The sequence below is a fragment of the Ascaphus truei genome, chromosome 3 (genome assembly GCF_040206685.1).
Source record: "Ascaphus truei isolate aAscTru1 chromosome 3, aAscTru1.hap1, whole genome shotgun sequence".
In the NCBI taxonomy this organism is placed as follows: domain Eukaryota; kingdom Metazoa; phylum Chordata; class Amphibia; order Anura; family Ascaphidae; genus Ascaphus; species Ascaphus truei.
The window spans coordinates 145,817,101-145,830,739 of record NC_134485.1 but is presented as its reverse complement, the minus strand read 5'-3'; the positions used below and the strand labels follow the sequence as shown (position 1 = coordinate 145,830,739).

The 13,639-nt window shown below is 42.6% G+C and overlaps 1 protein-coding gene across 3 annotated transcripts in view; it reads right to left on the bottom strand.

Moving 5' to 3' along the window:
* Nucleotides 1–13,639, bottom strand: part of BCAS3 (BCAS3 microtubule associated cell migration factor) — a 1,601,451-nt gene that overhangs the window by 1,308,726 nt on the left and 279,086 nt on the right. For 2 of the 3 annotated variants that reach the window (XM_075589630.1, XM_075589629.1), the window contains exon 11: nt 5,896–5,979. In XM_075589630.1, the coding sequence (XP_075445745.1) occupies nt 5,896–5,979 (84 nt within the window). Of the gene's footprint in view, nt 1–5,895; nt 5,980–9,349; nt 9,627–13,639 lie in introns of those variants that run through there. The other variant, XM_075589631.1, reaches the window with a different exon arrangement.

Sequence of the window (13,639 nt, the reverse complement as noted above, 5' to 3'; positions counted from 1 at the left end):
CGTGCTTGTCACTTTTGCACACTGCACATTTGATGGCCTCTATACAGTCCTTGGCTAGGTGAGTCGTGGAGTCGCAGCACCTGAAGCAGAGTCCGAATTCTCCAAGTAACTTCTTGCGTTCCTCTAGGGACTTCATCCTGAACCCAAAGCATCTGTTAAGTGGGTGTGGCTTCTTGTGTATGGGACATTCCCTGTTTGGGTCCCTTGGTTTCTCGTCTCCGGCGACCGACTGATCGGGAGTAGTTTGGGTAGTGGGATACACGTCCGTCCTGTGGACCGAGATGGGTGTTTGAGTGTTACCATATCTCGCCACTGGTCTCTCATTCCTCAGGCTGCTTGCACTGTGTGTGGTTTGCGCACCCAAGATGAAACTGGGATTGTTCCTTGTCCTTGCCGCTTCGCGGATGAAGCTCAAGAAAAATGAGAAGGGAGGGAAGGAAGGCGACTTGCTTCTCCCTTTTGTATTTGGAGCCTTGTGAAATCCATCTTTCTTGGAGGTTGAGGGGTAGCTTCTCCAAGATAGGTCTCACTCCGCGAGCTGAGTCTAGGACGTTGAGACCTGTTAAGGAATGGTCTTTCCTTGCAAACTCCAGCTCTTGCAGCAGGTCCCCGAGCTCTCGTAACTTCGAGTAGTCTTTAGCTGTGATCCTGGGAAAGCTGTCGACTCTCTTGAAGAGCGAATCTTTGACTGCATCGGGGCTACCGTAGCACTCTTCTAGCCTTTCCCATACTAGGTCGAGACCTACTTGGGGGTGGTTCGTGTTTGCCATCCGAAGTCTCTTCGCGTGCTCCCTGGATTCGTTCCCAGCCATTTGAATAGCAGGTTGAGCTCTTCCCTTGCTGAGAAGCCCAGGCTCTTGATTGCGTCCTTGAACGTGAACTTCCACATCTGGTAGTTCTCAGGACGGTCGTCAAAGTTGGTGAGTCCTGTTTGCACCATGTTATGCCGGATCATGTACTTGGCCATGTCTGTCAGGCCTGAGGCATCGGCGTGTTGGTCGCGTTCTGAGGTAGTTGCTGGGAGGGTCGTTGCGGTCGCCTCTTCTTTGGTGTGGACGCGTGATGACTGCTGGTCGGTGTGAGGGGCTGTGTTTTCCCGTGTGGGTGTGCCTGGATTGCGAGCCTGTTGTAGTTCATCCGTTTGCGCGCTGGCGTGTGGATCACTGTTGCGGCTGTGGCTATCCCAGGTAGCGCGTACCCTTAAAGGAACAGCGTCTCCTTCACGTGGACTCAGCAAGTCTTCGGTGTCTGTGAAGTCACTCCCTTCGTGTTGAGATGGTGCGCTGGTGTTTACGCTGAAGAAGCTCCTTACGTAGTCTTCAGAGTGTTGGATTAGATCCTCTGAGGCTATCCGTCTGTACGGTTGCTCCCCGCCGTCCTGTCTCGCAGCTGCTTCTAAGACTTTGGCTTGGGCTATGGCGGCGACGTCCTCTTCTTTGCTTAGAGATTCTAGATCCGCGTCCAATTCGGCCTTTCTACGCACAGCGGCGGCATTGGCGGCGGTGGCAGTGGCGGCATTCTGCTCCTCCTCTTCTATGCGCGCTCTTTTTGCCCTTACGGCTGCCTCTCTCCGACCATATTCGGCCCTGGCACGTGCGGCCTCTGCGGCGGCTCGTGCTTGCGCTGGACGCGTTAGATTGGGCTGATCTTGCTGACCTTGAGGAGTGTCTGGATGTGCTGGAGCGCTGCGATGCGGTCTCCAGGAGGAGCTCTTTTCTCTCGCATTGGGCGTCCGTGATGGTGGTTCGCACGCGGCTGTCACGTGTCAAGTCAATATTATGCTGTAAGTCCCTTTCTTGAAGGCTTTCGCCGGTGTTAGACCTGGCCAAGTAAGTAACGTATGCCTCTGATAGCTCTTGGTAGCATGAGTGATCTCTCTTTAATTGAGTAATTGCCTGCTCGAGCTGTTGTACGGAATTGCCAGCGCCGGCGACATTGCGTACTCCAAGTGTGGTTATTTCCCAGGTCTTCTCTAATTTAGCGCGGTGCGCTTCAATGTCAGTCTCATATTTTTCGCGGGCCTTTTGTCTCAGTGTAACTATCCGTTTAGGCCTTGCGTCTGCCTGCGCCTGATGCAGTTGTGCAGCGGTCTCTGTGTCTGAGTGGTCACTCTCCTGCGTGATGTCTGGTGAGGATCTGAGTTCTGCCATGCTGCAGGTGTGTTTAGGCCTTTAGCCAGTGCGTGTGGCGTGCGGTCTGTTTACCTGCATCAGCGATTGATGACTGTCTCTGATAGTGCCGGTAGGTGTCCTGCACCGGTAAGCGTAGGGGTAGCTGTACTTACAGGTGTCCAGTGGCTCTGACCCGTGTCCTGGCGGTGTCTGGTGGCGTGGCCCTTGGTGGCGCTAGCTGTGGGAACGTGCGCAGGGTAAGGTGAGATGGTAATTCCTCACTGTCAGGCTGTGCAGAGGGTGAACTCAAAGACAGAAAAGAGCAATCAAAGTTCTGTGTATAAAGCACTTGTCTGACTGCAGTGCTGTAGCCTGGTGTAAAGACTGCTTAGCTCTGTGTGCAGTGTAAGCTGCTTGCTGTACTGCTGCAGACTGTGTGCAGTGTAAACTGCTTGCTGTTTGTAAGGCTTTTGCTGTAGAAAGTCTGTGCTCTTTGGTATAGAGCCTGCTGCTCTGTCTGGGGTGCAGAGACTATTCTGTATAACATAAGGGTTGTGAGTGGTAGTTCCTATGTGTGTCCCCAAAACACACGGTCTTCTTTTCACTATTCTGGATCCAGGGTCATGTCTAGTGTATGAATGAACCCAGCTAGCTTCAACTCAGCCCTCTTTCCAAAGCACAACAAGACCTGTATATTTTCTCCACTTTATTTAGGAAAGCAGCAATAAAAACAGGCACTTGTGGATAAGATGTTTGTGTTGGAAAGGTGTATCTCTGTGGGTGCTTTGTAGTAAGGGCAGGTGAAAAGAATTGGCCTTGCCATAGGGGTGTAACATGAATGTACTCACTCTGCCAATGTCAGGAAGTAAAGACAGTGGGTACTGCTTGTGACACAGGGATAGGGGTCAGGCCATACTAACTGTCAGCAGGGACAGGGGGGAATGGGAAAGCCCATTAACTTAAAGAGATGTTGCCAGGGCAACCAGGGGTGTGACAGACTGGAAGGAAAAAAGTCAACATAATGTACCCATTCCATCTGCACTGGGAGTGAAACTGCAAGGAAAGTTACATCCAAATACAGCTAGCAGGCAGAACTGCCAAGGAAAGGGGGGGGTGAAACAGAAAAAGCAGAAATGGGTATTTCTGTTCCATGACAATATATGCCCCTGGTAGTGAGTGTCTCTCTCCCTTCTTCTCCTCTTTCCAATTGGGAATATTTTGAACACTCTTCAGCTTATCTCATATACACTGTGTTATACACAGATATATTGTGTTTATGATTAATGTTTATCTTAAAAAGAATTGACCATTCACAATATTTCAAGGTATGTCATAATACATTTCTTTTGTGCTTTAGCTGTGATATCATTCATTTGGGTATTGATTATTTGTTTTCTTACCTATTCATAGTATTCTTTATTGATTAGCTTTAATTAATAATATTATCATCATAAGGAAACTATTACTTAATTTTCACATTTAGGTTTTCATTTACTGATGCAGTATTAGGTTGTCTGCTTCATCTCTAATAGGTTTTTTAAACATACAGAGACCCTTTTTCCAGCTGTTATGTTTTTTATTCCTTTTTGGGGAAATTATACATGTTGATTATTTTATATAGTATTTAAATGTCTTGTTTGTTGTTTAAAACCATTTTTGATTAGACACTACCGGATTGTTCATTTTGTCCGTAGCGTTTGTTAATAAAGATTATTTTAATTTGAATACCGACGTTGCGCGCTGACATCATAGACCCCGTGTCATTTGACGCACCAGGAAGTGGAGTAGATCGATCGCTGCGAAATTTCGGTATTTAAACATTCCGGTAAGTGTTTGCTTAGTTACCTTAATAAAGGGCTTTTTGCCTGAAATGCGTAGGTGCTGTTAAATGGCCTATATGTCTATGTTTGTGTTTTTTATCCAATACATTTTTCATTTTTTTCTATGGGAACGATTTCTCTGTAATATCACTTTTTCAATGGATGTAGTGCTCTGTCTTTTTCTCCATTTCTTCCTGTTATCAACTTCAAGCAGATGCACACCAAGTACCCCAGGACAAGTGGAACCTGACTTCAACACAGTGCACTTATATGTGAGGTATATTATTTCTTATTCATTGAAGTATATTCTTCTGGACACCAGAGTGTGTTAAATCTTCACCACAGTGCAAAGTTGGATTTTTTCCAGTTAAGACATCGAACATTTGAGACTGTAGTGCATTTATATTCTGTTATTGGAAGAGTACAGCATTGAAGATTCTGTTCATTTCTAAGCATTTCAGTATTATCTACCATGTGTTTTTGAGCATCACACAAGTGTTTTTTCTACAGTTTAGTAGAACCTTGAGGTTTACTGAAGGGCAGTAATCATGATGACCCATGGAAATCCATTAGGATACTACTGATATTATAGCACAGCCACACTGCATAATGCCAATAACTATTTTTGCAGATTGTTTTTTTATTCTATTGTTTTTCCAGGATTTAAGGATCTGAGCTACCTTAAGTTTTATAAGTGGTTTGTACATTGTACATGGATGATGCTATAAGTATAAACATAAACAAATATAAATATATACATACAGTATCGCACACTTTCTAGTAGCCACATGGAACCATGATGACAACATTGCTGATTATTAAAATCTTTCAGTGTGTGAACTTCATATAGAGCCACATACCAGTTCAAAAAAGCCATGTGGAATTCCCCCTCTCCCTTTGAAAGATAAATATATAGCAGAACCAGCTCAGTTCCTGTACACCATTCAGGAAATGGCACAAGAACTGGCACACAAACAACCCTCATGTTCCTCCTGAATGCCAAACGCTTTTTATATTCATGTTTAGGGTGGATCACTGATTGGAACAAGGTAAGAAAGCTTCTGAGGGAGATGGTGGGGAGTATTGGGGTATTGTGAACACTACAACAGCGAACACATGACCCTGAAACCAGAATGCTAAAATATTTGTGGATATTTCATTTCTGACAATGAAAGAGTTAGTTATGCAGAGTATTCATTAGTACTCACAACTCCACTTTATTTTTATTTTTTTAGACAAAATAGGACAAAGTACAGGAAGTGCATTGTGTTGGCTGAAATTTAGATTTTGTGCAAAGGCCCACTGCAACCCATCCTGGCAACAGACTCTTTGAAGTAACAAAACAGATAGTTAGGTATTTCTAGTGAAGAGTGTTAGAGAAACATAGGACTGACAGTGGGATCTGAGTTATTCACTTGAATCTATGAGTTAAAAAAACTGTTGTAATCTAGAAGTGTGTGGTCATACTCGCCGTTGCGTTTTTTGGGGTATGCTAGTTTTAAGAGAGTATCTCGAAATGGATATTCTTTTTTAATTTCTCTGACACTGAATGTACCTGCTATGTATTACCGAGTAGTGAGCACTGAGAAGTATCTGTATCAATTAGTGGTACATGTTCTACTCTTCCTAATGTTTTTGTGAAACTATTCATCCCAATTCAACTGTCCCTCACATTTGTCTATACGTACAATTCTACTCCCAGCTGCCCATACACACAAACCTTTCTTCTGCCCTTCTACCCACTGTTCAGATTCACATTTCTCTCCAATCTAATAATCTCAGATTAATCCACAATGCAAATAGAGTACAGGTACCCTTGAAACAATACACATGTAAGCATGAACTTACATTTGTGTACTGCTGCTTGAACCAAATACAGTAGGTACAAACACTAACTCAACATATTCAACCCCCAATGGACTGACATTTTTAGGGTTTGGCTCCAGTGTGTCGGATATACTCACTTTTGCAGCGCTAATGACAGTGGCAGTATAAGACTGGATATTGTCTCCGCACGCTCCCCCACGAGACTGATGGCACCGGATGAGCTGTCAAAATAAAGCAAGATAGAAAAATGGTAAAAGCGCTCAATGCCAGGCCAATGATAATAAGATGCCAGAACCACCATCCAAAGAAAATCCGTAATCACAAATATAGAATAGTGATAATGCAACAACAATAATGGGTACAGTCCTCCTGAAGGCAGGTAGTGGGTAGTACAAGCCCACCCACGATCAATCTCATTGGCAGGTTCCCCTAAGTTGGTAAAAGTACTCACGTTCCTTGGTGTGGCTGGCTGTGCAGCTTCCAATGGTAGTATGCAGAGGTGAAAAATTGGGAGGAGCGCACGAACCGAATGGAGCAGGAAAGACCCAAAATCAAAATATATAAAAAGGGTACTTTATTGTGTCATGAGAGCTATCCAACGCGTTTCGAACGTCACAGCGTTCTTTATCAAGGATAAAATACAATATGAAACCACCCAATAAATACCCTCTTACCTGCAGGCAATTCGCGCCAAAACGGCAACGTGATGACGTCATGACGCAATGCGCAAGAATTGCGCATGCACAGAACGCCACCGTGCGGTCTAAGGGCGGAAGTGTCAAGGCAGGAAAGTAGAAAGGCTAAAACAAGTAAGGGCAAATAAATACAATGGCCTCAATAGGACAAAAAGGGTTCAGAAGGCCAATTCAAATAAAACTAATAACTGATAATCCTCTATACACCATAAAGATGAATAAAAGACAGAAAAAAAGGAGAAAAAGAAAAAAACAATGAAACATATAAGAACCCAAAAAATGTTAGAAGTAATTACAATTTAAAAAAAAGAAAACATTGATAACCAGTAAATGGAGATAACCAATATAACACAATAATAATATTAAATCAACAAAAATATATAAATATAATTAATTAAGATGTCAGATGATAAGATATGGATTTAGAACAGAATGTATAAAGTATAAAAGGAACACAGAAAAAAGAAGAAAACAGAAAAATATATAAAAATATAAATAATATATTCGAAAAACATATTTAAGAATAAGAATTCCTTAATTCAACAATGATCTAAACCTACAAGAAATAGGCCAATTGCCATTCAATATTTAAACCCACAGGGAAGCGCGTTCTAAGAATAAAAATCCAATACGCTTCCCTGCGGTTTAATAAATTGATACGGTCACCTCCTCTAGGTCTATCATGAACTAATTCTATGCCCAAAAATGAAAAGTTCCCAATGCCTCCCTGTCTACATTCAGAGAAGTGTTTGGATACTGGATGATTAGTATCATTCAATCTTATAAGTCTTAAATGCTCTAAAATCCTGACTTTAAGAGCTCTGATCCCCACATATCTTTTACCGCAACCACATGTTATGAGGTATACCACACATTGACTTTTACAGTTTATAAAGCTGTTAATGTAGAATTTTTTAATGTGATTGCCCACTTTATTATCATGTGGATGCAGTAAATTGTCCTAAAAAAAATTAGAAGGTTTCATGTGTTTACAAACACTACAAGAACCGCATTTGAAAGAACCCCTGGTGATAAAAGAAGAATTACTAATTCTAGGGATAGTTATGTCACTTGGGGAGATATATGAACCAACCGTTCTCGCCCTACAATACACAAATTTAGGACCTGAACGAATATACTTATTCAATACTGGGTCCATAGATAAAATCAATTATATCCAAGCATTGGAATGTTTTATCTTCCCACTTTGTTTGTTGAACTGTGAGATGAATAGTGGACATTTATAATCAAATTTATTATGTCCTTGGTTCTTATATTTATTCTTATAAGTTTGTACATGTGTATCAAGGGGAGAGTGTCCAATATCCCCAAGTGACATAACTATCCCTAGAATTAGTAATTCTTCTTTTATCACCAGGGGTTCTTTCAAATGCGGTTCTTGTAGTGTTTGTAAACACATGAAACCTTCTAATTTTTTTCAGGACAATTTACCGCATCCACATGATAATAAAGTGGGCAATCACATTAAAAAATTCTACATTAACAGCTTTATAAACTGTAAAAGTCAATTTGTGGTATACCTCATAACATGTGGTTGCGGTAAAAGATATGTGGGGAGAACGACCAGAGCTCTTAAAGTCAGGATTTTAGAGCATTTAAGACTTATAAGATTGAATGATACTAATCATCCAGTATCCAAACACTTCTCATAATGTAGACAGGGAGGCATTGGGAACTTTTCATTTTTGGGCATAGAATTAGTTCATGATAGACCTAGAGGAGGTGACCGTATCAATTTATTAAACCGCAGGGAAGCGTATTGGATTTTTATTCTTAGAACGCGCTTCCCTATGGGTTTAAATATTGAATGGCAATTGGCCCATTTCTTGTAGGTTTAGATCATTGTTGAATTAAGGAATTCTTATTCTTAAATATGTTTTTCGAATTTATTATTTATATTTTTATATATTTTTGTTTTCTTCTTTTTTCTGTGTTTCTTTTATACTTTATACATTCTGTTCTAAGTCCATATATTATCATCTGACATCTTAATTAATTATATTTATATATTTTTGTTGATTTAATATTATTATTGTGTCATATTGGTTATCTCCATTTACTGGTTATCAATGTTTTCTTGTTTTTAAATTGTAATTACTTCTAACATTTTTTGGGTTCTTATATGTTTCATTCTTTTTTTCTTTTTCTCCTTTTTTTTTGTCCTTTATTCATCTTTATGGTGTATAGAGGATTATCAATTATTAGTTTTATTTGAATTGGCCTTCTGAACCCTTTTTGTCCCATTGTGGCCATTGTATTTATTTGCCCTTACTTGTTTTAGCCTTTCTTCTTTCCTGCCTTAACTCTTCCGCTCTTAGACCGCGCGGTGGAGTTCTGCGCACGTGCAATTCTAGCACATTGCGTCATCACGTTGCTGTTTTGGCGCGAATTGCCTGCAGGTAAGAGGGTATTTATTGGGTGGTTTCACATTGTATTTTATCCTTGATAAAGAACACTGTGACGTTCGAAACACGTTGGATGGGTCTCATGACACAATAAAGTACCCTTTTTATATATTTTGATTTTGGGTCCTTTCCTGCTTCATTCGGTTCGTGCGCTCCTCCCAATTTTTCACGTCAAAATAAAGCAGAATAATAATGTTTGTTTTAAATGCAGATTGTTAACCTCTTCAATGAGAAAATGGCCTGTGCTACATGTTCCTCTATTTTCACAATTTGTTGTTCTTTTCTCATATTCTGACTGTTCTGATCTTCCATCCAGTATATCTTTCTAAATGTAGAGAGAAGCAGTAGTCAGGACTCTCATGTGCTAGATCAGTCAGACCTCTGGTAAAAATGTTCATTGAATGACTTTCCTGGAACCAGGGTCACGAATGATGTATGATTAGTTCCAGTAAGCTTAATTCGTGTCTCACCTCTTCCAAAGCACAAACAAGTTCTTTTCTCTTTCTTAATTTTATTGAGGGAAAATCACAGGGAGATAGGTACTTGTAGATGTAATGTAGATTGAGAGTGCTTCTCTGTTTGAAGTGCAGTGTATCAATGATGAGCAGGGTTGCCACCTTCGACTGACGGTCAACCTGGAGATTTTTTTTTAATGACACTGTTGCCATGACAACGGGATGCTATGTAATGTCACGCGGCATCAAGTTGCCATGACAACGTGGCACCGCATAACGTGGTGACTTCATGTGGCGTCTCATTGTCATGGCAACGAGCATCACGTGATGCTGTTACGTCACGTGACGTTCCCGTTGGCATGGCAACGCAGCGCCATTTGACGCAGCGCAGCCATATTGACAGTAGTTGCAGGGGGAGATGGCGGGAGACTGCTGTTGCGGGCACTTGCTGCGTTAATGGTATATGGAATTATGTATTACATCATTTCTATTATTTATAACTACCGCTGTCAACAGTCGCTGATGAATATTAATTGCTATCAAAAGGGATGAACTGAAGCAGCTTTACTGTGAAGAGAGAGGGGGGGAGAATAGAGAGAGAGAGGGGGGGGGTGAAGAGAGAGAGAGAGGGGGGGGGGAAGAGAGACGGGGGAAGGAGAGAGAGAGAGGGGGGGGAAGGAGAGAGAGAGAGGGGGGGAAGGAGAGAGGGGGGAAGGAGAGAGAGGGGGTGGGAAGGAGAGAGAGGGGGGGAGGATAGAGAGGGGGGAAGGAGAGAGAGAGGAGGAAGGAGAGAGAGGGGGGGAAGGAGAGAGAGAGGGGGAAGGAGAGAGAGGGGGGGCAGGAGAGAGAGAGGGGGAGAAGAGAGAGAGGGGAGAAGAGAGAGTGAGAGGGGAGAAGAGAGTGAGAGAGGGGGGGAAGAGAGTTAGAGAGAGGGGAGAGAAGAGAGAGAGAGAGGGGGGAGAAGAGAGAGAGAGGGGGGGAGAAGGGGGAGGGGGGAGAAGAGAGAGAGGGGGGGAAGGAGAGAGAGAGAGGGGGGAAGGAGAGAGGGGGGAAGGAGAGAGAGGGGGTGGGAAGGAGAGAGAGGGGGGGAGGATAGAGAGGGGGAAGGAGAGAGAGAGGAGGAAGGAGAGAGGGGGGGAAGGAGAAAGAGAGGGGGGAAGGAGAGAGAGAGGGGGGAAGGAGAGAGAGGGGGGCAGGAGAGAGAGAGGGGGAGAAGAGAGAGAGAGGGGAGAAGAGAGAGTGAGAGGGGAGAAGAGAGTGAGAGAGGGGGGGAAGAGAGTTAGAGAGAGGGGAGAGAAGAGAGAGAGAGGGGGGGAAGAGAGAGGGGGAGAAGAGAGAGAGAGGGGGGAATAGAGAGAAAGGGGAGAAGAGGGGGAAGAGAGAGAAAGGTTAGAAGAGGGGGGAGAAGAGAGAGAGGGGGGAGGAGAGAGGGGAGAAGAGAGAGAGAGGGGGGAGATAAAGAGAGAGGGGGAGAAGAGAGAGAGAGAGAGAGAGAGAGAGAGAGAGAGAGAGAGAGAGAGAGAGAGAGAAAGGGGAGAAGAGAGAGGGGGGAGAAGAGAGTGAGAGGGGGGAGAAGAGAAGGTAAGATACATGGGGGTGGTGTGTGTTCTCTAGCAGGGTTTCTAGGAATGTTACAGTGTTGCTTATGTGTCAATCGATCTTGTCTAATAAAAACTACAGCTCCCATGATCCCCTACGTGTGAGCATGCGCAGTAGAGCATAGGGCTGTGACCCGGATGTAGTAGGCAGCGAAGGGAGGAAGTGAGTTCTGCATACAGATAGTCCCGTGATAAATGCAAAGGATCTGTGAGTGATGTAGCAATGAGAAGTCACTTACTGTGCTGCCCTGTCTGCAACAACCCGCCCACCCGGAGATTTCAGGGGCAAACCCGGAGCCCGGAGAAGGGGATGCCAAACCCGAAGTCTCCGGGTGAAACCCGGAGAGGTGGCAACCCCGATGATGAGACTGTGTAAAACAAAAAGGCCTTGCTGGGGCAAATAGGCAGATACTCACTCAGAGTCCAGGGTGAAAAGGAAGTGCCAGTGTATTCTGGGTAGCAAGATAGCCTGGGGACAGACCATCTGTCAGCAAGGCAGAGGGGGAGAGGGCAGACTAACCCATTCTGACAGAAAGGCTGAGGTTGCTGTAGCAACTCACTGGCATAATGCAGAGACAGGGATCGCAACACTGTGTCTAAAACACAAGCACTGTGAGTGCACAGAGCAAAATACATGCAGCTGGAATGAGAACCTGACAAGGAAAGGGGGGGGGGGGGGGTGAAACAGAAATGTGGTTCTTGTTCCATGACAATGACCACTCGCGTAGGGAAAGTTTGAGGGATTCATAGATTTGTGATACAATTGTGTTTTTTTTTAATGTTATTGTTTTCACAATCTTCAGTAGGAATGACATGTAGAAAATTACATGACATTTACTTCTAGTTTCCATTACAAATTCTGTGAAAACTAATTCAAACATTAAAAGTTAGGGTAGTCACAGTTGAAAGTACAGTTCGTTACACAGTATGTTTAACAGGTACACATTTTATACTTTAATAAGCGTACATTTTTTTTTAACAAAGAATGATTGATCTGATCAGCCTTCTAGTTTTAATTTATGAAATATATCACTGACAATTGTCGACGGCAACATTAACCTCTTTTATGCCATCAGGTCATACGATGTATTGTATTGTATTGTACTGTATGTCTTTATTTATATAGAGCCAAAAGTGTATTCAGCGCTTCACAAAGAATACAGTATTATGTGTTCATTTATAACACTACAACTCTGATGCATTGAAGGAGTCAGAGCAAATTTCATGCGTTTCATTCAAATGTTTTGAGTATTTTGTGTGGGGCTTTACATATTATTTTATTTGTTCCCCATTAGGTCATGTAATGCCTGTGGTAGCACATTTTGCTATTCATGGGTTAAGATGCTTATTATTATTATTTGCATTGATGTGGTTTAACTGTTGTTATCATATTCTCCAGGGAAGTCTTGTGCCAAGTATATCCATTATCTACATAGGCCAGCTACATAGTATGGCATTTTATCGGTCAATTTTGATATCACAGGTCATGACAGTTTACTATATAGCATACAAACACCTAATTTTCTTATAAAAAAAATAAAATAATCCCTCCCAATTATCTTGCAATATGTTTATTAAAACACATGTTGTATATTAATTGATAATTCTTTTAAAGCTGTTTAGCATGCTAAAATATTTTTGTTCAGTTTCATGATTTGGCTCTTATATACTGATATACTGTAGCAATTATGTCTAATTAATATACCTCTTAATCTCGGTGTGTATGGTATTACAAATTGCCAATTATGGCAGAAGCTCTTTTCTTATAATACAAGGCACAAACGCACACAAACTAAGAATAAAAAAAATATACACAATTGTCTCCAAAAGAAAATACAAATATCACTTGTGAGCACATTCACATGTCTCAGACAGGTCTGCAACCCTGCTTTTTACCATTATCTAATAGCATACAGTGCTTTAAGTGCAGCCAGGGATTCTGGGAAATTAAATGCTAATGAGTACACAGTGTTGCCTTTTGCTTCTTATCCATTTGAGCAAGGACCCCTATAAGCTTATGCCTGCCGCATTATACAGCTTTAAAGCACAGCCTCGGTAAAGGAAGCCAGTAAACTTAATTACTCACAGACAGCTTTTGGGTCTCAGTGTCAGGATGGTTATACTGGCGTTGCAATGTGAAACTGGAATACTGCAGCTTCCAACCACACATTAAATACGTTATGGTGGGTATAAAAAAAACAAGCCTCCACTGTACAGTGTACAGCAAATAAAATTATCATGTGTGGGCACATTCACATCTCAGACAGGTCAGCAACCCTGCCTTTAGCCATTATCTCTTACACATACACTCAGCATGCTTCTACTGCAGCCAGGAGTTCTGGAAAATGATACGCAAATGAGCACACAGTTTCTATCCAAAAGAAAAAACCAATGCAATATATACCAGATACACATGTAGCCAGACTTACGGTCTCCGGAAACCGCTTAAAAAAAGCTTAAAACCGTGGCTCCGGAGATGATACTGCCTCGGTCATGCTGCAGCGGCCCATGCCTGTGCATCGGACTCACCGCAGCGATAATCCTACAGCACAGGGCACTTGCGGTCCTGCGTCTTATACCGGGGCCGAAAACCGTAAGGTTTGCTACATCTTTATACAGTATATCGATTCAATATTGTGCTTTGTACAGAGCTATCTCCTTCCTGCCATATTTGAGGCAGATGCCTTTCTACTGTATGTCCCTCTCA